General features: G+C 37.3%; 1 protein-coding gene across 3 annotated transcripts; it reads right to left on the minus strand.

The window, feature by feature from the left end:
* Nucleotides 1–1,147: 1,147 nt before the first annotated feature.
* On the minus strand, nucleotides 1,148–27,513 carry LOC580579 (clathrin interactor 1). Of its 3 annotated transcripts, none has more exons than XM_030985727.1 (12): nucleotides 27,316–27,513; nucleotides 25,888–26,089; nucleotides 22,381–22,519; nucleotides 21,477–21,614; nucleotides 20,854–21,007; nucleotides 16,193–16,409; nucleotides 15,195–15,457; nucleotides 13,725–13,977; nucleotides 10,350–10,627; nucleotides 4,766–4,925; nucleotides 3,996–4,107; nucleotides 1,148–3,359 (listed from the first exon to the last, which is right to left on the minus strand). In XM_030985727.1, exons 1-12 carry the CDS (start codon nucleotides 27,357–27,359, stop codon nucleotides 3,073–3,075), a joined length of 2,247 nt encoding a protein of 748 aa, XP_030841587.1. In that variant the 5' UTR covers nucleotides 27,360–27,513; the 3' UTR covers nucleotides 1,148–3,072. The 3 variants fall into 3 exon arrangements, with proteins under 3 accessions (XP_030841587.1, XP_030841588.1, XP_030841589.1); XM_030985728.1 differs by lacking the exon at nucleotides 10,350–10,627 and adding an exon at nucleotides 7,330–7,395 and having other exon boundaries at nucleotides 4,766–4,924; nucleotides 27,316–27,512; XM_030985729.1 differs by lacking the exon at nucleotides 10,350–10,627 and having other exon boundaries at nucleotides 4,766–4,924; nucleotides 27,316–27,511.
* Between the last annotated feature and the right edge of the window lie 76 nt (nucleotides 27,514–27,589).

Raw genomic sequence — 27,589 nt, forward strand, 5'->3', positions numbered from 1 at the left:
TGTTTCACAAAGATTTTAAGTCAAACTTAACTTAACTAAAGTTGGTCTTAGAAATTATGGAGAGCCATTTGTAGACTTAAAATAAAATATATTCATATGTGAAAATTCTAGTATTTTAGACTTTTAATAAATTCCACATCAAGAACATGAAATCTCCTTGACAATAGAAAATATGAATGATTTAAATCAATATTTAATGCCTTTTAAAAGAACTTTTACAAAATATTTTCAAAGATGCCAATGGCTTTCCATAATTTTTAAGTCCAACTTAGAGTTAAGTTCAACTTAGGATCTTTGTGAAACACCCCCAGGTTCATCACTCAAAGAAAAAAATGAGCACAAGACAGTCACAAATCATTTGTTAATAGAATCAGTGTGCTATACAATCATCCTCATATAGTTTTGTCTATTGAGAGGAAGAAGGGTGTTAACCTTGTATTAAGTGATCAGAGTTAACATCCTTCTAGCTCTGAAAAGACGATTTCACTTCCATCTACATCATCATCTCATCTCATCCAAGATTTCCCTCCTTTTCATTCAGCCTTTCTCTGAAATACAAAGTTGTCCCTTTCATATGCCTATGTACAATAGTCCTAATTTCTGTACACATTTGCCAACCATTTTCACCCTCATTCTCCTCCTTGCTTTCTCTTTTGGAATGGCTTTATTTATATATATCATGACAATCAAATATTAATACATTATCAAGCATCTAAGGTTGTACTAGAAGTTTTCAAGGTATCAAGAAAAATTGAATTAAACTCTTACCCCATGAAGCAGTTTCCGTCAGTGAGTTAGAAACAATGTTGATTCTTTGGCAGTCCACAATATCCACGCTAAAGGAACATTATGGCAGAATCCTAATAAATTTCTGCGACTAAATTAGCAGTTAAGTTCTGTTTCACATGGTTTTTTTTCTTATTATACAAGCTGAAACTTTCTCCTGTTCGCACAATTAATTGTGAGTGGGAACTGTTCAAAAGAGAGGTAATAAAGATAAAGAGTTAATAAACTCTGCCTCATGAATTAGAAGTCACATTTGATGTAGTGTTAACTGTGTGCTGAAAACAGATTCCATTCTACTCTGTACACACTATAGTACACACATTATGTACCCTATGAGAAATGGAATGAGAGGTTAGGTTTGTTGTGCTTCATAATTGAAGTAATTTCTATTCGTTCTAAAATCACATTTACACATAATCAACAAACTTGTGAATAAAAGTGTCACATCACATGTACAAGGACACTTGCGTGCATCAGCATCATCATCACATCCAGACTTTGCCCCTGACAAATGTGCAAGTCGCTTACATGTTGATGCAATGTCTAAAATTGAACAAAAACACAGTCTCAAATATAAAACATATTCCTAAGTGCAGATACATAACTAAAACAGCAATACTGATTTCACATAGCATCCTCCCCCTTCTCTCTCTCTCTCCTATTCTAACGTTCTCTACCTCATTGTTAAACATCGAAAGACTAGTTTTATATCCTAGCATTACATCACACCACCTAATGCCGTGGGAATCCAACAACGCACATGTGCTCTAAGCTAACTCCATTGAGCTAAACTTGAAGTTAATTTTCACTTATTTATCAGAAGATTGCAACCTTGTCAAGTTTGGAATGTCAATTCTTTACTCCTCAATAAATCACTAATGACAGTAAAACCAGAAACATTTGTATGCAAAAATCTTCGGGAATTGCACAAGTGGTTAAGAATTGCAAAAGCTTCATGTCGATATATTGGTGAATTACATTTACAATTGACACGACACTGAAGTTTTTAGCAATTTGTGACAACTTCTAGCCAGGAAAATGGCCACCACTTACGATTAGCAAAGTTTAATGTCTCAAAGATTTCGGGTTTTGCTGTACAGACATTCTAAAAACAACACCCACAAAAATTTGTCTTGTTAACGATTACTTAAGAATCAATAATGTAATGCTTATACGGTTAAGAAGTATCTGAAGAATTGTCCTCTTTTGTTTTCATTTTCTTTGAAACTTAACATAATCATGGTTCACACTACATATCAAGGCACTGATTGAGACTTATTCCGTCGGGACAATATGAGCAGAGGTTGTTAAGAGCAGTGTCGATTCACTAATACGTTCCTTCCGAGCGCACACACACACACACACATGATGCAGAATTGAATGGATCCTGATCAAATACATGCACACATGTATGACCCAATGCATTCACACACACATAAAAAGGAATATCTGTTGTTACATGTGTGCTATCATTTGCCTGAGGAAGATTCAGCACACAGTGAAGCGGTAGACAGCTAGGCTCTTCTCAATTAAGATCTCACTGTCATTTCGTTAAACTTCCATGGACAGAGAAAGCAGTGCTCAAACTAAACCGACGAAGTGATAGACTCTTCTCCTATCTAACGATTGACACACAAAAAAACATAATCTTCCTGAGTTTATGTACGGACTCCTAGCAATTATTTTCATAATTCTCAACAGATTGGTAGTGAACAATTATCTTCATATTCATCACCTGGTAGTCACTATAACTCTCGGCATTACAATCATATCTACTTGATACTGGTCCCACACCTAAATTACATTCAAGTTCCCCAGGTTTAATGTACATAATTGTCTCATTTGTGTCGTAATTAAAATTTTATAAATAAAGCTTCCTACTATACTTTTATACGATCTTCGAATGTTCTAATCTTATATCCCGACTCTATGATACCTTCAGGTTTCAGCAACAACATTCAGGGAACCGTTTCACAGAGCCTTTTTTCAATGACAAATGAAAAAAATCAGTGACAAATCTGCTTATAACTAATCAGAAGCAAGGATTTCAGTAGCTTATAACAAAAACTGTCATTTGTCACTGATGAAAAGTTTTGTGAAACAGGGCCCTGACCATCGAATCTTGAAGTAAGATCCAGGGAGGAATGGACCACCGATTCCTGAAGCATGACGTTGGTTTCTCCACGGTTCAGTAATGACTGTCTTGTAGGAAGATAGTGCTGTTTTTCTATAAGTTCAAGGTTCTCTGTCGTGAGCTGGTCGGTGCTCACTTGGCACCGCCGGTACTCACTTGGCACCGTAGGCACCGAACTGCATGCCCATGCCGCCGCCGCCCATCTGGTTCATACCGCCAGCCATGCCCATCGGTGCCTGCCCCATCATCATGGGCTGCTGCTGCTGCTGTGGTCTCATGCCACCACCCATGTTACCTTGCATGGTACCACCTGCCATGCCTGTTTGTCCCATAGGGGTACCGCCCATCATACCAGCCATCTGGGGGTTGGTTGATTGCTGCTGGACGGGGGACGCCGTATTGACCATGTAGTTTGGTCCACCAGGTGACACCACACCGGCTGGAGAAAAAAAAAAAGGAGAGGTTAAAGGTTACAAATGATCATACAGAGAATTAGAAATATAAAAAAGTTCATTTGTCCCAACAAGAAATTCAAAGAAATTAACAAATAATGGGATGATTGGTTCTACAAAATCAAAGCATTGAAGAGACTCTTCAGAATGTCTCTCCAAAATGCTTCTAAAAGATTGATTAAATATCTTGAGTTCTGGGCCCCGTCTTACGAAGAGTTACGATCAATCCAAATCAGTCGTAAGTCCTCCAATCAATTGCAAGTTTGCGTTCTCCAATCTGTTATGTACATAGTTGTGATTTATATCGACTCTTTATAAGTATACATGCTCTGAATGTTCAAAACTGCAAATAAAACTATGCAAAATTAAATTTGGGGAGGAAATGTATAAAAGCCAAGCAATAAGCAAAAAAGAAAAAGGATATTAGACTACAGTCTAATGGGGAAAAAGAATATGGTAAAACCGGTCACTCAAAGTTTTTAACTTTTTTGAGGCACTTCTTGAACATTTTGAAGTGCAATTTTTTTAGGGCTTCCGTATTACACCATATCACAGACACTGATAACACGTAGGGCCATGCATCTCAGATTTAACATTGTTAAACGATGACTTTATAGACTTACTTTGTTGTTGCAGCTGGTTCATACTGGGTTGTAATTGTTTCTTGTACCTGTCTGCTGGGCTGAGGGAGTCCAGGCTGATATTCACCTTACTGCCAGACCAGATTTTTGATTTCTGCAAAGCAAAGGGAACAAATAATTGTGAAGAAAAACAACACAAAAGGTCTGTAAACTGTTAGTAATGGTGGTTGTGTTACCTGACTGCTAAGACAGCATAAAAGCATAAATGCTTGTTAGTAAGCAACCAGGTCTCTGAGAGACCTGGTAATGAGGATTAATGCCTTAGCAAAGGGCACTAGTGCATCGACTTGCTTTCGAACCCAGGTCGCCGGATGGCAAGACCACTGCTCTACTAACTGAGGAGTGAGCTATTGCGCTTTCTCCTTCAAGTACATACAAGGAGGATATATGATCATACATTTGGAAAAATTGTGTCTGTGACAGTTTCCTTACAAAGACAATGCCTGCGTATTATTTTTAAAAACATTCTTAGCCTCGTTCAGTTTATCTGCATTATTTTTTTGAAGCGTACTGCACTTCATATTTCCGTCTCTTATAAGACACAGATAAGCAAGTACAAACAAGACCTTTCTTAAGCTACTTTTTTCATTCTCCATTACCATTCAGTACACAATTTCTGCTGTAAAACGTGGCAGTGTACAGCGGCATATCTGGATGAGCCTTAATGGGGTTAAAAACTGCAATGAACTTTAAATGATTTTAATATGACAAGCACCTGTCAAAATCCAAAAACAACTATTCAAGTTACTTACTGACGGGGTCGTTTGCCCTGACGATGACATAGGAGACTGTCCCATCATGCCTTGCTGTCCCATCATGCCTTGCTGTCCCATCATACCTGGCTGTCCCATCATGCCTGGCTGTCCCATCATGCCTTGCTGTCCCATCATACCCTGGTTCATAGGCTGAGTCTGGCAAGAAAGAAAATGAATGATAAATAAAATGTAAAAATATTATAAAATCATGAAAAAAGGAATAGATACGAGCACAAATAAGGATATTCTCAGAAGACACGCTCACAGCCACTGACAATTAAAAGCTCAAGCTATGCTGAATAAGGAAAAGTAAAAAATAACAAAAGCAACAAAAAGAATCATCAAGGCAATTACAGATATGACAAATTTGCAGGACTCTATATTAGCTATTTGCACACTGGCTTGTATTAGAATTTATGAGTCTTTAACCATAGGGCTCCCTGTTAAAATTTTGAATTGGGTGAGGGGGTGTCTACAAGTTAGATTTACAGGTAGGGGGCGATGAGAATCAGCCGACTGTTGGTTTTGACCCGGCATATTGATATATCGTCAGATTTCATCAAGATAGAATGATGGAAGGTAATACGAGGAAGCCCTTTTGCAATCCCCCTTTGAACTTTCTCTTCTTTCATTTTCAATCATATGATGCAGATTTACAACAACGAAAAGAAAAAAAATTTGGTACATCCAAGAACAGGTATAGATATTAATAAGTTGGTTTCAAGTATGAATTCAAAAGAGAAGAGAAGAATGATTACACAGCATATGCAGGAAGGAAAAGCAAAAGGTTAATCAGGAAATACAACATACTTTTACTATGATCATTGTTAGAAAGAAAAAAGGACACGCAAAAGCATCCATCATTCTTGTATTGTAATTGAGCCACGTCGGCACCATTCAATTATTTACTGTTAACATACAAAACCCATAACAAATATTATCTCTGACTGAATTACGTATAGGAATTAGCCCAGCAAATGCTCCCGTTGATGAACTTTACTGCATGGCATATGAACATATCAGTTTGTCTGTAGAAATAGATCTGTGTCAACAAAAGCCAAGCAATACCAATCAGTAGCTTTGTTGATCGAAAGCATGGAGGAATTTGATACCTTTAAATTTGAATATCAAGAAATCTCGGACTTTGAATGTTGACTGGGAAAAGCACTTGGGATGCTCAAGCTTTAAGGAGATGGTGGAATAACTAATGGGGCGTTGCAAGAAAGTTGCAATCAATTACATATCCCCTAAATCAAGCTTAAGTCTTCGGATCAATTGCAACTCAACTTTCTTGCAACGCCTATTAGTAAAAGAGAGAGAGAGAGAGAGAGAGAGATGGGGAGAATAAAAGCTAGATCTAGTTAACTTAATTTAATTGTTAAAACTTTAATCTTAACAAAATCCTAGGTAATTCAGGAGACTAGTGGGGCGTTGCAAGAAAGTTGAGTTGCAATCGATGGCAAATATCAGTTGCAAAACGCCCCATAAGTTAAATAGACTTATTTCCTCCTTATGCTTTGGGGTTATTTTGAAATGCATGACAAAATCAAGCATTACATGCAATCAACACACCTTCACAAAGCAAGACTAACAGATCTTTTGATGTTATCGTCATTCGGTACTTTCACACAAAAAAGCATAACATAAAAATGAAGTAGTGCAGCCAAGAGTCGTTTCTAATATCTACAAGTTCATAAACTTTCTTATGGGTATTTGCACTTTGCATTAATATGAAGTTTATATTTTTTTAAATTAGGATGCTATGCCACTTTTTTTGTTGGGGGGGGGGGGGGGGGAAGCACTTTTAAAATAAATATGAATACATTGTGTAGTTCAGTGTAGGATATCATTTTTGGAAAATAAATGGAAAATAAGTACTGGATATATAGAGCATCGTGTAGATTATTAGACACATACCATTGCAGATCCCATAGAAGGCTTTGAGAGAAGAGGACAAAGAAGAGAGATGATGTACAAGATGAAAACTATTACTTTCATTTGAAAGTAACAGTTTTCATTTTGATTCCTTTTTTCAAGCAATGAATCTTACCAAAAAAAATTCTCTGTAAGATAGCAGGCCTACTCTGGTGCTCCCCCAAACAAATTTGCTATGTCTTTACTATTATCTGTAATACGATGGATTCACAATTCACAGTGCCATCTAGCAATGCCAGTTTCAAGACATATAGGCTTCAAATAAACCACAAATAAACAACAAATAATTCCTTCATGAATTGTTAAGAGATACAGTTTCATAATTCTGTGTCCTAATCTTAGGCAGAAAACAAAATAAACTATCAATAATGAGAAATCGGTATTTAGGATTGTTAGAAAAAAATCAGATAAAGGTTTTTCTTGACCCATTGTTAGAAAGAAAACATAAGGACCAAATAAATTACAAATAGTGTATTCATGGACTGTTAAGACAAAATAATGCACAACATTTTTTTAACTCCATGCTGTTAAGACAATTGAACTTCATATATCTTGACTTGATATACATGTAGGGTCGGATAAGAGGAAAGTGACTGATATTTCTGGCTGGTTGTGTGTTTACATACCATCATCATGTTAGGCGGTATCATCATAGGGGCCATATGGCTCATGTCTCCTACGAATGCAGTGTTCTGTAACAGCAGCAGCAGTAGAAGTAGCAGTTAAGAGGGAGAGATGGACTTTGATTGATGACTTTGGTATAGTACTATAAAGCAAAATTATATCCCACCACCAGTCATGCAGGTATTATTTATACCCTTATTAATACTCGAGCAGGAATTCATGCTCCCACAGATACAAATGGAAGCTTTGAAGGGAAACATCAAACAACGGAGTATAATTTTGAAGCAAGCTTGTCAGTTCCAGAACTACAGACGGATTGTATGCTTGAGGCATAATATTGAAGCAAGTTTGTACTAGGGGGAAAGGAAGGAGGTGGGGGGGGGGGGGGGCGGGGGCTTTGAAGCAGAGGGATATTAACTTTTTCTATTAATCAAAATACAGTTGGCAGCAAAAAGAAATACATGTACCACTAAGGTACATTTCTACAATGCTTTGTGCTATATTTTATTTCTTTTGAAATTGCATAAAAGCATGATATTCCTTATTACCATGTGTTCCTTGTCTTCAGCTCTTTCTTGAGGCTATATGATTGCATGACATTGGAAAATATAATTATGAGATTTTATGAAGCCGAAGTGAATGATGACAATAATGTACTGATAGCAGCATTTTTTCCTGATAAAATCCAAATGGACCTACGGTACGATTGCATAAGCTATTTGTGAAAATATTCAGGTTGGAGTTAAGTACAGTAAGAAGTTGATGAATAGGGGGAAGAAAAAAAAACGACCGTCGAAGTGCAGCAGCTACATGAATATGTAATTACATATAAATATATATATATATACATTAACTTTTGTATAAATTTCATTCACAGTCAATGGGAATTGATAAAAATGTATGAGGAACAAAAAGAAGGGGAGAGGAATTACAGATGTAAAAATTGTATAAGATGAATACATGCATGTGGTCAGTGCTGTTCATAATTTTGAAAGCCTTCTCTGGTTGGAAAACAATCTAAGCCAGAAACCAATCAAACAATGTTGGTCAAAACATAATGTGAGCAGTATCTCTATCACTCAGAGGGTCCAATAATTTAGCTAATCTTTATCTTTGTCTCAGGGGGGGGGGGGGGATCATGCTGCTAAAAAAGAATATGTTAGAAAAAGTTTTTTTTAAGTTAAATAGTATTGTCAATTATTTCTCAAATAAAAATTGCTCACATTCCCTTCACAGAGAAAAGGTATAATGCATTGTTACACCTATTACAGGTAGGTATACACCGGTCAAAGAAAGGCAGGGCTTGGAGGTCAAACCCTGCATAGGCTTAACTTATTTCCTTCAAAACAGAGGAACCAATTGACCCCCTCGAAAATGAATCAAGGCAATTCATGAATGCAAGCTGATTAAGCTAAATTCTTATATTTTCTGAACACAATCAAGCAATAACAGAAATGAACGAATGGTAGTGAAAATAAAGCTCAAATATGTTTTCAGGTCTAAAGTAACCCTGGCGGGCGAAAAGGATGAAATGAAAGAAGAAAAGAAGAGCACTAAATGTCCTTGTCGGGTAGAAGCTAAGTAGTAGTACAGTGAAACCTGTCTATAGCGACCACCCAAGGGAAACACAAAAAGTGGCCTTTGTAGACAGGTGGTCTTTGTAGACACGTTCCTTTAGTACATGATTCAATGAGAAACCATTTTCAAGGGACACAACAAATGTGGCCTTTGTAGACAGGTGGTCTTTGTAGACAGGTGGTCACTAAAGCAGATTTGACTGTATATACGTTTATTAAAGCAGCCATAGTGATGATAATACTTGGCTTGTAGCAATAATAGATTAAATTGTAGTCAAGGACATAGTTTAGAAAAAATTAATTTAAAAAAAGATCCTGTAACCACGATATAACACTCTCTAGAAATCACCAAACATGGCAAAAAGCATGTTACCGTACCAATCTACCAACAAACAGATAGCTGTGACTTCAAGTTTGACATTGGGACTATTGAGCCACTTTCCAGGTAATCAATGTTCAAATCCAATGAAAAGAAAAAGTCAAAGACATAACCAAGATAAGACATCAGAACAACCATCAAAGACAACCAGAATAAAGTTATGAACTTTTGCACTAGCATCTTAAGAATGGGTAAGAAATAGAATGACAGTTTTATATGATATAAATGTAAAAACTTGCAAGCTAATTCACGCTTATCAAATCATGCATTCAGTTTGTTCAACTATGTGTTATTGCCTATTAAACTTAACTTAAACTTGTTATGAAAAGTAGACTTCCTTACACTTTTTAAGAATTCAATTTTTCAAAATTCAGATTCTCAGTTTTCTGTGGCTGGCATGAATTTATGCTCTCTCTATTCCAAATTTCAGTGTCATACCACGCCCTCCGAGTATAAGAATATAACGTACAGCACACACGTTCTCTTCACATGTAAGATAGCGTACATATCCAAAATATCAAAAGACCTTTTAGACCAGTGAAGCAGAATTCAAAGCGAAAGAGAGAGAACCATGTCCCACAACTTCCAGTAAAAGAGCAAGTATATGTACAGCATATACATACACCATTCAAGAATGAAGAGACAGTCTCTATCCTAAATGAGGTTTAAAGTGAAAAAAGAGAATCCATTCCACCTTACATTCAAATTGAGTAATGAATGAAGAAGATCAAAAAGGAATCCTGAAGGAAAACTCATTCAGTACATGAGCAAATAATTATTGTACAAAAATGTACAGCAAACGTGTTAAAAATGTATTATGGAGGAAGCAAAGGATGGTCTAGACCCAAAAGAGGCATTTACATGTACAAGTCAAGGTCAAGAGAGAAAAGCCCATTCCACCTGGTAGTAATGCTGAAAAGTGCATGAAGAAGATCAAAAACAAAGAGTATCAATCCCAACACCAAGGAGCTTCAAAATGGGGAACTTTGAAACGTTAGTTGTTTAGAAATCAGCAGGTGATAAAGATGCCATTTCATATACAGGGCATGCCAGCAGTAGGTCTTACCCTGCATAGTACATGTACTGAGCTTGCTGGTCAGTGGGCATTCCACCGAGAGGCATTCCGCCTACGGGCATTTCGCTTCCAGGCATTCCGCCTCCGGGCATTTCGTATCCGGGCATACCGCCACCGGGCATTTCGTATCCAGGCATTCCGCCACCGGGCATACCGCCTCCGGGCATCATTCCACCCATTGGCATCGGTTGAGGCTGCTGCAGTGGCAGCGCCTGCATATGCAACTGCCCGTCTGGTATATGTGGTTGCTGCACGTCCGAGTCTAACGACTACAGGTGTGTAAAATAGGAGGGAGGGGCATAATTGAAACGGTACAAAATAAAACTGATTTGGAAGGATGATAAAGAGGGGAAAGCATTGGCATAAATCATATTAATACGATATATATAAATATATATTTCCGAACTAACGATGCAATATTTATCAACTAAAAACAAATACCATCTACAATACTCATGAATACACATGTACAAAGAGAGAGGCCCACAACCTTGCAACATAACATTGGATAAGTAAGACAAATGATTATTAAGTAAATCTTTGTTGCATCAGGTAACATTCCAAAGGAACATTAAGTAAGAAAAAGGGTTGAGGGGCAAAATCTGCAAAAGCAAAGACACTTATGTTTACTGTGACATACATGTACACCTGTACTGTATGCAAGATGCACTGTGTATATGAAACTGCAACGTAAATGAAACGGCACTGATATATATTGACAACACTAAGCTGCACATGCCACAGGAAGTAAGGACCTGTTGGGAATATCAACTTAGTTTACTCCAGGGGGTGTTTCACAAAGATCCGAAGTTGAACTTATCTCTAAGTTTGACTTTATGGAAAGCTGTTAATATCTTTGAAATTATTTTGTAAAAGTTATTTTAAAAGGCATACAATTTTGATTCAAAGTTTAACTGTAAAGTTTTGTACTGGTATGCAAGATGCAATGTGTATATGAAACTGCAACGTAAATGAAACAGCACTGATATATATTGACAACACTAAGCTGCACATGCCACAGGAAGTAAGGACCTGTTGGGAATATCAGCTTAGTTTACTCCTGGGGGTGTTTCACAAAAATCCGAAGTTGAACTTATCTTTAAGTTGGACTTTATGGTACGCTGTTAGTATCTTTGAAATTATTTTGTAAAAGTTATTTTAAAAGGCATAAAATTTTGATTCAAATCATTCATATTTCTATTTTCAAGGATATTTCGTGTTTTGATGTGGAATTTATGAAAAGTCCAAAATATGTAAATTTTTGCTTTTGAATGTATTGTATTTTAATGCTACAAATGGCTCTCCAAAATGTTTAAGTCCAACTTCGAGTTAAGTTTGACTTAGGATCTTTGTGAAACACCCCCCTGAACAGACAAGAGATGTGCATGCCCAATAGATACACTGACCGTTCCATACAAACTCAAAACATCTCTTTTCTAATAAAGATTTACAAATTGTTTCAGCAGTACAAAAGCTGCTTTTAAACTCCTTCGCATATATATCAATCAGTAATATTGATCTAAACAAACTGCATTATTTTTCTTATTTTAAAGTAAATTTGGTGGATATTGTTCTAGTGGTGCAACTGTAATCCCAAAATTTCAGCAATAATTCACACATGCTTACAGTACCCATACAGCCAAGTACACTTAGCAAGTATCAAGGGAAACATTTTTCAAGGTACTACAACATGCATACAAGACGTCCCCCCCCCCCCCCCTAAAAAAAAAAAAAAAATTAGGATGGACCTTCGACCGCGCGCAGTCGAATATAATGCCTCCGCCATGGAGCAATTCTACAAATCAAAACAGAAGCAAACTATTTTTGCATACATAATGAGCCCTGGCCCCTGTGACCTTTGACCTCATTACCCTGACCTCGTTACCCCAAAATCTTATCAGTTCATTGGCTCTGCAAGATAAATACATGACCCAAGTTTGGCGGGAATCCATCAATGGGTTCTTGATATAACGCGATCACAAGCTATTTTTGCATACATAATGAGCCCTGTGACCTTTGACATTGGATTTCGTGACCCTAAAATCTAATCACTACATTGGCTCTGCAAGATACATACATGATCCAAGTTTGGTAGGAATCCATCAATTGATTCTTGAGATAATGTGATCACGAGAACGGGACGTACGTACGGACGGACGGACAACCCGAAAACATAATGATTCCAGCTACTTTGTAGCGGAGGCATAAAAAATTAATATGTGACATCAACAATACGGATCCAATACTTTTATAATGCAATTCCCTTCCCTCAAAATGAGACTATCCAGAATACTGCCCAAATACTACCCGAATATTGAATATTGTCATGGATTTGTCCTTAGGTTGCACAACAAGATTGGGACAACACCACCTACCATTTGGATCGGACGGAATGAAAAGAGATGCTGTAGAAAACCATTGTAAGAATAAGGCAAGAGCAAAGGAGAGATCACGATAAAGACATTAGGTAGTCTAGCGAGGTTCTACATAAGATTTTGTTTCACTTGCACACTTCAGGCGATTGGAGCAGAGATAATATGTGGATGTGAAAGAATGGACAGGCCCCCAAATTTGATATTTTGAAAGGAGTATACAGATGCCAAACTGTTTAAGGTTTTGTCCAAAACTGCCTTTATGCCATTCATCCCACTACTCGTGTTGCCTCAAAAATGAACATTAATGATAGGTAGATAAGTTATTACTTGTTACTGCTTCATGTATTACAAACTTTATATCTCATTGAAACATGATCTCCTAAACTATCAGGTTTGGACTTTTAAAACATTATTTTGGCAAAGAAATCCTTTCCAATAGATAAAATATGGACTTAAACAACTTATAATCTCCATTACCAATCTAAAACAATGTAACAAAAAGAAATAGCAGGAAAACTGCAATGGAATCTTCATGCGAAGTGAGAGAAGCTAACATAAACTACAAGAATATTTTTAAAGAAATCTTTGGTGCAAGCCTGTACCTAATTTGAACATATAGCTTAGACCAGGGGGGTGTTTCACAAATATCCTAAGTTTAACTTATCTTTAAGTTGGACAGTTATGGAAAGCCGTTAGCATCTTTGAAAGTATTATGTAAAAGTTATTATAAAAGGCATAAAATGTTGATTCAAACCATTCATATTTTCTATTATCAAGGAGATTTCATGTTCTTGAGATGGAATTTATGAAAAGTGTAAAATACTTGAATTTTTGCTTTTGAATATAATTTATTTTAAGGCTACAAAAGGCTCTCCATAATGTTTAAGTCCAACTTAGAGTTAAGTTCGACTTAGCATCTTTGTGAAACACCCCCCTGGACAGAGAACAAAATGGCCTGTGGCACGACTAGTACTATTAAAAGTAAACCAACCTGCTGTGGCTGCAACATGCCCATGTTGCCGTGTTGTGGCTGCATCATAGGTTGCTGTGTTGGTTGTGGTGCGGTCATGAGTGGTTGCTGTGGTGCCATCATCATGGGCTGTTGTTGTGGCTGCATGTGGTTGATGGTGCCTGATGGTTGAAGTGGTGCATCCAAGCTGAGGAGACTGAGGTTGCTCTGTAGCGTGGTGGTGCTCTGTGTCTGCTGGGTCACCGTCTGCGATAGCTGGACCTTCTGGAAGTCACTGTCAAAATCACAAAAAAGAGGAATATAAATATAATTGGCTGGAGGAACACGGTGGAACAACACATGCATGCTGTGTTCGTTGTGTTGCTGCCATGAGTGGTTGCTGGTGTGTCATCAACATGGACATTTGTGGCTGCTACAGCACTGTCAAAATCACAAAGGAGAAGAAAATAAATATACAATTGATGGAGGAATACTGTTGTACAACACATGCATGCTGTGTTCGTTGTGTTGCCGCCATGAGTGGTTGCTGGTGTGTCATCAACATGGACATTTGTGGCTGCTACAGCACTGTCAAAATCACAAAGGAGAAGAAAATAAATATATAATTGATGGAGGAATACTGTTGAACAACACATGCATGCTGTGTTTCTTGTGTTGCTGCCATGAGTGGTTGCTGTTGTGACATCAACATGGACTTTTGTGGCTGCAACAGCACTGCCAAACTCACAGAGGAGAAGAATATGAATATACTTTGATGGAGGAATACTGTTGTATAACACATGCTCCCTTGACATTTGCCTAGTGGTCAATCTCCTACGCTTGCCAAATTTAAGTCCAACCCTTGACCCAACACTATACTTCAACACCTAACCCTAACCTTTACCCACCCCTAACCCCGACTCTAAAACTTTAACCTAAAACCCAAATGAAACCCCAACCCCAACCCTGTGTCTTTGAAGAAATAAAGCACTGAGAAATTACCCCAGAAGCAAATGTCAGGCCACATGGCACACAATCAATGCCCTGTCATCAGACAATGGCCTACGCTCGTAGTCAAGAGGCGTTGGTAATAAACCTATAGCAGGCTAAACCTGATGGATACACTCAGACTTGAAACCTTTTTGTCAATGACAATGGATGGTCTTAGTACATTGAAGGGATATTGGGTGATTATTGTGGGACAGGTTCCCAGACTAGGATGGGGACATTAAAGACATTGTTTAACAATGTTAAATCTGAGATGCATGGCCCGTCGTGGTATTATTGTCTGTGATAGGGTGTAATATTGAAGCTCTGAATAAAATTGCGCTTCAAAATGATCTTGTAAGTGCCTCAAAAAAGTAAAAATCTTTGAGTGACCAGTTTTACCATACTCATGTTCCCCACCCAGTAGATTTATAATTTTGATTGCAGGCATGAGCTAAATCCAGGATTTTGTTTCAGAATCTGATGCAATGTTACAGAGCCCCTTTAATCCCAATAGTATTTTACCTTGGTTGTGCAGCAGGGGCAGGAGCTGGGGTACTCTTAAAACTTGAGAAATCTGCAAACTCGTTGTTTGTTGCTGCGGGTGACTTGGCACTTGGGGCGTCGCCTCTGGGGTTGAAGTCCCCAAAGCTTTCATTTGCCGCCGCTGATGAGAAATCCGCAAACTGACCCGCACGCGGAGATAAGGGCGGCGCTGAGTTGGTGATGGGGGCGGCTGAGACGGAATCAAATAGGTCTGTAACTAAATCGTTGGAGGAACTTTGTTGCTGCACAAGGGTGATAGGAAAAAAAGGGGATCAAATCAGAAAGTTTGTACAAGTCATACTTTGTCGTCTGGATTTTAAAAAAGGTATGTCCTCAAAAAACCTTTTTCAACCTAATCCAATCCTATTATAAAGCATCTTTTTCTTGCAGTTATACAGTGCTGCACAAAAGAGAATCACATGGTAAATTGTGTAAATGATTAAATGTATGTCGACCAATAACTATTTGGTTTGAAATTTTTTGTCACATACAGTAGTTGTAATATATATATTATATATGTTACCATATATTTGGCCAAATAGAGATATCCAAGAAAGTCCTATCAGAATTTTAGAGCTACACATTGAAATCAGAGAATTTTCAGTTACAAAAAAAGTATTTTCCCTCTTTAATTGTTACAGAATTACACCCATATTGCAGTTTATTTTAAACAGACTTCCTGAAAATACTGATATGATATACAGTATGTATCATACCTTGGAACAAAAGTTGCTTACACATTAACAATTATCATGAAAGTGAAAGCATGAGATTTAAATTTAAGAATGTATTTATTTCATTATAATCATTTAATTTCACAATAATGTTAGTAAATGGCAAAAATATAAGTTTCTTTTAAGCTAAAGATTTGGCTTTATGTAAATATTAAAGTGACATTTATTACAATAAATCTAAAATTGGCTGATTTTGTACTTCTCATGTGGACTTGCCCGCAATAAAAGTGTCAGCAAACCTACCCGTGTATTAGGTGAATCTTCTTGCGCTTCTGCTGCATACGATGCGGCGGCCCCTAGATCTAACCTCTTCCCCGATCGCTTCTTGGTCATCTTCGTTCTCCTCTCCGTCGTCGTTGTCGATGTTACCCTTTCCTCCTTCTCTTCTTCGTCATGGAACTCGAATCGAGAATTCTTTGATGGTTGCGGCCGTGAAGATTCATCATCTGTGTCTTCATCTCTAAAAAACAGAAAGGTCACATGAAGAGAGAGGTTTCAAAAATTAATAACTTTTACAGCTAAAAACCTTACACATTTTGATGTCAGTTAGAAACTTAAAGGAAAAGATTATGTCTGCATTTATTGATGGCATTATGAAAAAACTCAACATAACAAATGAGCACATGTACATGCATAAATGTCAAAGGTGCTCCGGCCCAAGTTATCTTTGTCTTAGAATACAACTGATCAACAGGTTAATCCAATTACACGCACAAAAATATTCAACAAAATGCAAATTACAATATTCTGCTTATCTGGTGTACATAGACTTTGTTAAAAGGAAATATGAAGTCCAGGAAGCAGAAGGGCCAAAGAGGGAGGGGGCATCTTCAATACAACCTTCAAAGTCAATACAGGGTCAAATACACAAAATATTTGTAAATTTAACTTGGCCATCATTTACTTTATAGCCATTCGGTGTAAACAAAAAACTGGTACTTATATGTTTGCAGGACCCCATTTAGGATATGGTGTGATAAAAGTGTGAATTTTTCACAGGAATATTAAACTATTTCATTATTATATTACCAGAGCTCTTTTTTAATTTACCACAGCCATTTTGGAGCTTAAAGATAAACTTGAGTTCTGGTAATGCGATTGCATTGTGAAAGAAAAGGTGTGGAATGGATCAGAAAAGTTGATCATATAGCATGTAAGTAATGGTGTGTAATGCAAGGTTCTGGAGTCATCAAAATCATCATAAATTTGGCAGAGTCTTGGTAAAGTAACAATCACTTACACAGAGAGCTGTACATGGTACAACACACATGTTGTCTGGGCTGGTACTACCCTGATTTCCTTACATTTCTATGCTCATTACTCAGCCAGTATACATTTTCTTCCAAAATTGTTTGGCACATGACATTTATTTGTAATCTTGAACATTCAGTGTAAGTTTCGCTAGATTCTGTGAGAATTCATTTTCTTTTTTTACCAGAACTCAAGATTATCTTTAAATACAGAACTAAATCGCTCACTGCTTCCATGTATTTTTTCGCAGTAACTTGTGTGCCCTCTTTCAGCACTAGTTTTGAAAGAAATTGTCATTACATAGCAAAAGCTTACAGCCAAAAATCATGTATATTATCATTCTCTCATGGTTCTCTACATCATTATTGCTATCTACACAGAGATCTCCCACAATTTACTCACAAAGACAAAGAGAAAGAGAAATAGACAATTTTTGTAAATAAATCATAAGGCCAAAAGCATAAGGCCCCCCCCCCCCAAAAAAAAAAAACATGTTTAGCATCCTACTTTTTTTCAAAAATAGGAAGGAGTAGGCCCTTTTTTTCTTCCTCAAAATGGCCACTCAAAATGACAGCTCGGTACATTTTTCCTGACGGTTGGGCTATTTTTCAAGATGACTGCTTGCATTTTTTTGTTTAAAAAAAAAAAATCAGAAATACAATGTAGATGCATTTTAGCAGTGTTTTTCATGTTTTTTTCCTTTAAAAAAAGGAGAAAAAAAAAAATGTTTATTTTTAAAAATGGTCTTATGTACTAGTTTTCTAGCCATGACACATAACAATAAAGGTCGCATACCAGCCTTCTTCAAAACAAAACAAAATCTTAACAGCCACCACATTGAGAGTGAGTACATTCATTGGTGAAGTTGTCATGCAAACTATATATTCAACCTGATTCTCTAACAACGACACTCTACATATACCGGTACATTCCACTTGAACAGGAAGCAGATAGGAATCAATCAAGCAAGGATGCGCCATGTTTGCACTAGGGGTTCAAAGTCCATGTTGGCACTAGGTACACTGATGTTGTTTTTTTAATCACCTGCTAAACTTCCTGAACCCTATAACAGTGAAGGGTATTTTTTTATTTTTTATAGATGTGAACTGTATAAACTGATCAAAGGGGCAAATAGTTCATGGCTAAGTTTCATGCCAGGACTCTTGCCAGTCATTCGGAATGTTGATTTAAAGAGCTACATTTGTTTACCAAACATACACTAGTTGGAACCAGATATACAGAGCAGAGCCCTTATAGAGAAGGAAAAAAAATTGTTACCGGTACATACTGCACATGTGAGTCATGTCCACGTACATGTTTAAATGTACAGACAAAAAAATGGGGGATATCCTAGTTTACATTGAAGCTATTATACTTAATTTTCATAGAAATTCTCATTCGGCCTACCGGTATTCTTTTTTCATCATTGGATGAACCAAGTACAAAAAGGACATATGACTTTTCCTATTTTCTTGAAGTCTGTAAAATAATAATATATATGGAAATTACTAAAATTGGGTTTCTGGGAAATTATTTCCCTAACAAATTGTGTAGTATTTCAACATTTTTGTGTGTACAAATTTCTGTTTCACAAATTTTGTATGCAAAAAACAATCTGCAATTGCTATACATGCCAAAAGCCTATTCAACCTTTGATGTTAAAGTTGCTCAAGCGTGGGTTTATACAGTCATTCATGAAGTAGGCAACTTGGCGATCATTCCTGATCACTACATAACACTGAGCCCATGGGTATTACGCTCCCATGCATACGTCAACATGCTGCCCATTACATACCCACGCTTGAGCAACTTTAACATAAAAACGGATTACTAACATAACCCTAATGGACTTCCCCTGTATACATAATCAGTCATCCAAGAGAGAGAAATAAAAAAAACATTTGCTGGTACACAGTACAGTATTGGCCAATCATCACCTTCTGTACATGTGTTAAACGATTACTGGTACACAATTAAGTATTTTACTTAGAATTACAGTACCATCTATTGTACACGCTCTAATAATACACTATAAACGCAAAGCCATCAATATTTTAATTACTAATGAAAAATTCATTTGGGGCTCAATCAACCAGCAAAAGTTAACATGACTATCTGTACACATGTACACTTTATGAATGAACAGGAAATGAATTTCCCAAAGAGTAAACAAAACTCATATGGGAGCAAGAGCATCCCAGTGTAATAAATAATAATAGGGGCTGTTGTACAGGAATTTAATGTATGAAGCATACATGTACATGCCAACATTTGAAAATCAGAAATCTGTACAAATTATGCTATTTTCAAAAAAAAGAGGAACAATCCTAACTCTCCTATTCAATACTACAGACAAATTTGTACAGGAAGAGGAACACCTGCATTAAAATGATAATTATCTTCTCCCAAAAAGAGGAATGTTCCTCTTTAATCTGAACAGTTGTATGATGAAGCAATTGCAAGTGTTTCAAGATAAAGTTGAGTTCTGGTCATTCGATTGCATTTTAAAAGAAATGGTGTGGAATCGATCAGAAAAGGTTTATCATCTAGCATATAATTATTGGTGTGTACTGCAAGGTTCTGGAATCATCAAAATGATAAGAAATTTGGCCCAGTCTTGGCAAAGTTACAGGCACTGTACACAGAAAGATGTATATGGGACTACTTGAACATGTGGCATAAAAATCTGTCCCGATTATTATGATGTAACATGCCATATTTAGAATATTAAGGTATTTGAAGAGCCATGCTTTTCTGGGGAACATTTTTTATCTGATGTTCTTCCACACTTGCATAATAACAATGATAATGCTCACAAATTATTTGTTCACCTTCTCCCAGAACTCAACCGTCTCTTTAAGCGGTAACGAAACACATCATGCTCCTCTTCAACTGTAATACCCAGGAACTACAGTTCAGGTTACGAGAGACTACTACTGTTAAAACATTAACATACACATGCATGAAACGTTCACAAATTTTGCTAGAAGTTCCAATGCACGAATGCTTCATGCTACAAATGTACTACAACTGAGATATGGCGATCAAGCTTTTTCAGTAATTGCCCCTATCCTTTGGAATAACTTACCAGCGCATATTTATAATACTCAGTCCCTTGACCAGTTAAAGTCCATGCTGAAAAAAGCACCTTTTTAATTCATAAATGATATTCTACACGGGCGCAGTTGTGAGTCGGTCAAAGGAGGTGCACACCATCTTATTCCTTGTTTGTTTGATCCCATTTTATATTTGTATTATATGCATGATTTATTGAATAAAGAACATATTTATAATTTGTGTGTTTATTATAAGTTTTGGTTGGTAATTTCTAGTCAGACAATGGTGCAGTTAGAAACAAACGTATTAAGCGCCTAATAATTGTTGTGTATTATTACTATCATCTTTAATATCCAAATTACCTTTAGCCAGTTTCTCGCAAAAGTCAATTCCATTAACAAAATATTTATGTACATGTGTGTTTGTCCGTTTCATCCAACTGCTTGAGGACTTGGTATTGAGGATTAATGCCTTACGAAAAGGGCACAAGCACATCGACTTGGTTTCGAACCCGGGACCTCCCGGTTACAAGACCACTGAGCCATCTGATCTCGCCTCCCCCAAAATATGATGAGCTTTGAAATGCATGCACTTACGCATATTCTGGCGGTGATTCGTCGTCATCTTCACCTCCTCGTCTCTCGCCCGGTCTTCCTCTGTCAGTCTTCTTGTTCCATTCATCGTCCAATTCCTTGTCATTTTCTTTGGTCCTCAGCCAGTTGGCCTTGGGTTGACGATCGTAGCGATCACCTATTGGGATATAGAGTTATAGAGATATATTACAGAGAGGGTTGAGCATTTGTCACAGGGGGGATATCGTTATTGACTATCCTTTCAAATTTTTTTCATTGGACAGAACTTTCCCTTTGAAGCATACATGTGCTGTGCTTGGCAGGCCTCAAGACAAGACAGAAGTAAACAAAATCTGTGATTCATAGTTTTGCTTGCCCTCCCTTCAATTTCATCCATGATTTTGAGAGAGTCAGGCAACTAATTACTACTTCAGGTAACTCTAACCCCAAGTCACTTTTAACAAAAACAAAACATAGACCTAGGACGAACTTTCTTTTTTAAACCAAATTTTGGCAAATGCTTAAAAATAGCGTTAGGTTTACATTTTCAGTAGAATACTCAATACTCTCATTTTAATACAGTAGCCATCCCCGTTTCTGTACGCAATGAGTTAAAGACTTAAAATAAAAGAATGGATCCAACTCACTGTAATCATCTGTGTCAGCAGCTTTTGCACTTTCAATACCAGTATACTTGTCCTTGGATTTCCTTGCTGCTTTCCTCTTCGTTCGGAGGATCTCATCGTCCTGAACGAGCTGGATTATATCCTTCACCTTCTGTCTCACTGATGGTATCATCAAAAGAATCATCCAAAAAGAAAGGTAGAGGAATGTCAAAATTAATGAAAAATGATGCGGATCTAGATGAATCCCAGGGAAAATATATATGCTGACATGTACATCTTTGTACGGCACCAGGCAGACATGATGCAATCAATTATCCAGAATAAACTGTCATATCAAATTGAAAGTCAATCACTCATTTTAGTGCAAATGAAAGCCAATTAGAGAAAAATTTATAAAATTATAACTTAATATTGGTTACAGCTTTCTAAGATACAAAGCTGCGAGGCATAATGGACAATGCACAATGATCTATTTTTTTTTATGTATAACATGCAGATTTGTGATGCAAATTATCTATATTATCCTTTGCTCTTGTCACCAGTTATCCACCTTCAGAACTCAACTAAAGACATACCTATTTCAGATTGCTACAATTCGTCACTGCTTTTTTGTCTTTCCCAGTTAGAATCAGGAACAGACATTTTTGGTAGTTTTTCAGTCTCATCAGTGCCTTTGATTAGGCAACTAGGCAGTATACATGTACCATATACAGTGTACATGCATCTGACAGCTGTTTTACAAATAAAATATGAAAGATTCCCGTCTACAAAATAATGGACGCAATTTCAGAGGTCTACAAAACAACCACTACCTTCAATTTATTGATACATGTAGAACAATTCATATAATGTATCAATTTCACAATGTTCAGACTTACATAATTATATTACTATAAAATTTGGTTTTAATTTGTGATTTTCTTACCATTCAACCCTTGGTCTCTGTTGAATTCATCTAAAAAGGAGTACGATTCTAGTCCTTTGAGATCATAGAGGTGCTCCCTTGCACTGGTCACTACTCTTTCTGACCCGTTCAATATAAGATACTGTAGAAGTAGTAATGACTGCCAAGAAGAAAAAACAGATAGACATTTCATTAGATGTACATATAAGGTACGATCAGTATCACAGCTATTTAGTTGATGATTACAAAGTTGGATTGTAATGTCATACTAATAGTGTCCTCTGTAGCCCATCTTCTACTCATTTGATGAACCTAGATACTAGGTGTAGCATTAACCAAAGGGAGAATCAAGACATCAGTCTACTTTCTTTTCTCTTGGTAAATTTGACTTTAATCAAGGGTACATGTAGGTTTTTTTTAGAAGTATGCAAGTTTACTATAAATGTACATTACATTGTATTTATAGTCAGACAACAAAATCAAATGGTTTATCATTACTTAAATTGTACATGCAGAGATCAGCAACATGGTGAACATGAACTGTTCGGCACAATACCAAGACTTTTTAGCATAATATATGCTCCATCAGAATAACTACCGGTACATAAATAAAATAAGGTCAACTAAGAATGCTAAGAGTTGAAAAAGTATTATAAATGCAAAGGTTTGAAGGTAACATAACATTGACATCGGTTATGAAACTTGCAGGTATGACTTTCCACAAGGCTTGAGTCGGTACGCTCGATCACACCGGGACCCGACCGTTGCCGTCGGGTCCCGGTTTCGTTTTTTGAGAACCGGTGCTCCGAAAAAAATAATGAAATATGTAAGATATTGCAGTTTTGCACACCACTAAAATCAATCCACCCTAAAACTTAAGTATTTAATTGTTACCAATCGTATTCTAGCTCATCCAGAATCAATCCGAACTGCTGATATAAATATGGGTTGCAAAGCAGTTCTCCCCATGGGGTTGTTGTTGCCAGCTGCTAGCTAGCTACTGTACTGGCCGGGTCTCTCGGCAGAATTAATAAATCAGGTTGAAAGAAACATTAATGTTTGAATAATAAAACGACTTTCTAAAAAGTACTTCTTTACAACATACCGATCGAATAATTTTTAAAAGACAAAATATATATTTTTTCTTTGATTTTGAACACCGCATGCTTCTTTTAAAAGCTGAAAATGACTTGGTAATCACAAGAAGTTTCGATACGGATAGCTGTTGCAATGCAAGTTCAGACTTGTCTCTGAAAAATGCGCAGTGCTCCTTGTTAGCTATAATGCGTGCCAGAACGAACCCAAACAAAGACGTGATCGTAACGAGAAAAAAATCATTAAAAACTACGAGAGCACAATTGGAAAGACAACTACTCAAAATTATCGTAAGCAGATACATAACTTGGAGGAAGAATACAATAGTTGTCCAAGAAAAGCCACATAAATAGTGATATTTAATGAGTTACTATAGGTACAATCATTATCGGAAGGGCCTGCTGCAATATATCTAAACGTGTTTAAATTGAACACGAGGCAAATACCGCCCTCTACGGTAAAAAGCAGTATAACAAAGGATTCGAGTATTTGCAGCGGGCCCCTTGCGATAAAAATGTACCCAGTTACTCCTCGATTATCACAATTTCTGTGGCATTTCTTGGGCGATTATTGAATTCTGTGTCCAAGTTATGTATCCGATTATGGTAATTTTGAGCAGTATATCTTTCCAATTGTGCTCTCGTAGTTTTTAATGATTTTTTTCTCGTTACGATCACGTCTTTGTTTGGGTTCGTTCTGGCACGCATTACAGATAACGAGGAGCACTGCGCATTTTTCCGAGACTAGTCTGAACTTGCCTTGCAACAGCTATTTGTATCGAAACTTCTCGTGATTACCAAGTAATTTTCAGCTTTAAAAAAAAAGCATGCGATGTTTAAAATAAGAGATAAATATTTATTTTTGTCTTTAAAATATTATATGATCGGTATATTGTACAGAAGAATTTTTTAGAAAGCCGTTTTATTATTCTAACATTCATATTTTTTGACCAGATTTATTCAACCTGCATAAATCAAAATGGAGGCTCGATTGTAGTCTTTATATTTTTGCTCGAGTTTTTTTACTTTTAGAGGCACGATAATGGCACTAAACATCGCCAATCATGGATGAATATAATGTCAAATGGAAGAATATACCAATCTGTGCCGAGGTATGCATGAGTTGATTTATTTGACTGATAAAAATGTCACTTTTAAGGGACATACTGATGATATGCGCTTTTTATAGAGGCAAGTGACAAATCCTGCGAGCTGATTTCGGGACACCAGGTCCCGACCGCATACCTGCCAACCTGAGACAAGAGAAATTAGGAGTAAATTTTTCTGGATGGACTACGAGGTCGCGAACCACCGAAGGATTGGGGTAGTAGCCCGTAGATTGGGGGGGGGGGGGGCAGAGATGCCAACCCTATAGGATGGCTGTCAGTAACATTTACCATATTTGTCCGTAACAAATGGGGGTCTTTCCGTAACGCAAGACACCGCAGCATAATTTCGCGCAAAACGTACACAAACACCCAATCACTCTTACTGCATTTCGAACCTACCATATTAAGTCCAAAATAAAGATGTGCATAAAAACGTTTTTAAAAATCTGTTTCCAGTCAAAGGATCTCCTTCTCGGGTACTCGCTCTTTTGAGTGAATCCATGATAATATTCAGGAAGAAAACACCTTGTTCAAGCGTCCAATGGCAAATTCGAATCCACAGTCAAATGGCAGAACTCGTATTCTACACACGCACACGTACACTCACCAGTACCAAAGACACACCAGCCCAGGCCGCTAGGCCCGGCGTTCATGAACAACAACACACCGTATACCGCACTGCACTTGCAATGCGCCCGCTGAATCACCGAAGTCTTCGCTACTATATTGCGGGCGCCATGCACACAATCATCTACCCCCATGCTCCCCTCAAAAGGCACGAACGCACGTAGCATACGTAGCGGCCGTGTTGTTTTGGAATTAAACAAGATGGCGGCGGACGGACCATGTGCGCGAAAGTGCCTATCCAGTGTAGTCAAATTCAGTGAAGCTATGAGTGAATGCGTGCGACATGCAGCGCTGTGTGCGGAGGCTATGTGATAAGGCGGCATTCGCTAGTGTTATGCTTAAGTCTTATGCAACAGTCGTTTGTTTTAAAAATATTTTAAAATTAAAAAAAATCGGAGTTTTGAGGCATGCAATCGGAATTCGGAGTGGGTATGAAAAAAGCGGAGTAACTCCGCCTAAATCGGAGTGGTTGGCAGGTATGCGACCGGTGCAAGGCCGTCGGGACCCGGTTTATGAAAATCCCGACATGACTCAGGCCTACTTTCCACTATCATTGATTAAGGCATTACTTGATGATCAAAAGCATGGCTCTAACTAACATATTTGTACCATTTTTGTAGTAGGAACTGGGAAATAAATCTGTGCGTATAGTGATGCTCATAAGAGGATCCATCACTCCTCAGTATAGAGCAGCTTACCTTGTACACCCTCCTCCAACTTTTCTTGTTGTCATAGAGCAATCTTTTCCATAGCATCCCAACAACTTCTGGAAAGTGTTCATATGTGAACGTCTCTCTGGCAATTTCCGACATAAGAGTGCCATGTGGTCCCCAAGCTTCATCATTTGTTGCCTCACGAACCTTGGACTCCACCTCGCTGTAGTTCATTACCACATTGGTCCTGTATTAGCAAAAATGTTAAAGATTGGTTAAGGCGAATGACAAAAACTGACAAAAACTGCAAGATAGATACAGTGTGAATGTAAGCATTCAGTGTTTGTTTTGGTGAGCAGCATGGGCATACACAATACACATGTACACATGCATGTAGTGTGTACAGCTACAGCAAGTATAAGAAATTAATACTATTAAAAGGGGCCTAGATCTAATAATACGTTCTACAACAAGCACAGGTTTTTATCCACTTTATAGAGTATCAAGTCAACATTGCATAAATTTCTAAGTTCAAGGCCTACAAAAAAAGGCTAGGTCTACCTGTATATGCTAATTTCTGCATGTGATAAAATAAAAAGAGCACAAAGTCAAAGAAATGGTAAAGAAGATTATAATTTTAGACTCCATATCGGGTCAATTAATTGAATTTTGACAACGGACACTTTAAATCTCCACATGCAGTCAGATTTCTAGACCTATTGCGAACAGAATATGCAGCGTAACAAATTAATTTTCTTCTACTTCCTTCTCGTTCTAGACTCATCTCTTGTTCTACTTTTTCTAGCTGTATTGGGGTTAATGAGAATGAAATATCAGGATATGAATAGATTTTGGCATAAATATTCACAACTGAATGATGATCTAGATCTTCACCTTCAAAGTTCAAACTAGAACAACAGACAACATAATTTTGTATTAATAATCATAAGCCCTTGCTCCTTGGTTTAGGAAGTTAGGGCAGCTAGCTCACTAGGTAGAGATCAAACTCAAAATCAAATCAAAATCAAGGACAAGTCCGATTTTGTCATTGGACATTGGCTTTCTCATTCATCATGTTCATTTTTATCATTGACATTTGGTCGGAATTACAAAAAAAATTGCCACAGCAGCTGGGCACTAGATCTAGGTCTAGACAATATATTGTTGAAAGTCATAAATCACAATCCTACGTAAGTTGTTAATAATGTTGCCAGTTAGATCTACTTCTGAGATTTTACATTATTCGTAGTGCCGTGGCCCTCGACCCTCGAGCAGTGTCGAGCGGGCGTAGCCGCCACATCCACAAGCACCAGGCTAGCTATACACAGCCAGTGCACAGGTCAGCTCAAGCCATAGGCTTATCATAGCTAGGTTGACACGGAGTTCCGCTGGCGTAGGTTACGTACAGCGATAGCAACCAACGTCATCACCAATTATCGTTTCAGCGTATGGATAGGAATTGCTGTAACTTACACTTTGTCCGTTAATTCACGGATTTTCCACATAGCCGACTGCATGATGATGGATTATGCAAGTTTTTCCGTTGTGAAGAAAAAATAAATAAAAATACGCCAAATTCAAGCCGATGATCAAGGATTGCAAATCCCTACTTTAGTGGGCGTCTAACGACGTAAATTCACAAGTGTACCGGCATATCGTCAACGTCATCATTTGGTGACCTCAATCGACCTGTCATATTTTTTTCCTGTAGATAGCTAGTCTCATTTTATGGCTTTAATAAATACAA

The sequence above is a fragment of the Strongylocentrotus purpuratus genome, unplaced genomic scaffold (genome assembly GCF_000002235.5).
Source record: "Strongylocentrotus purpuratus isolate Spur 01 unplaced genomic scaffold, Spur_5.0 spur5_scaffold_15, whole genome shotgun sequence".
Classification (NCBI taxonomy): domain Eukaryota; kingdom Metazoa; phylum Echinodermata; class Echinoidea; order Camarodonta; family Strongylocentrotidae; genus Strongylocentrotus; species Strongylocentrotus purpuratus.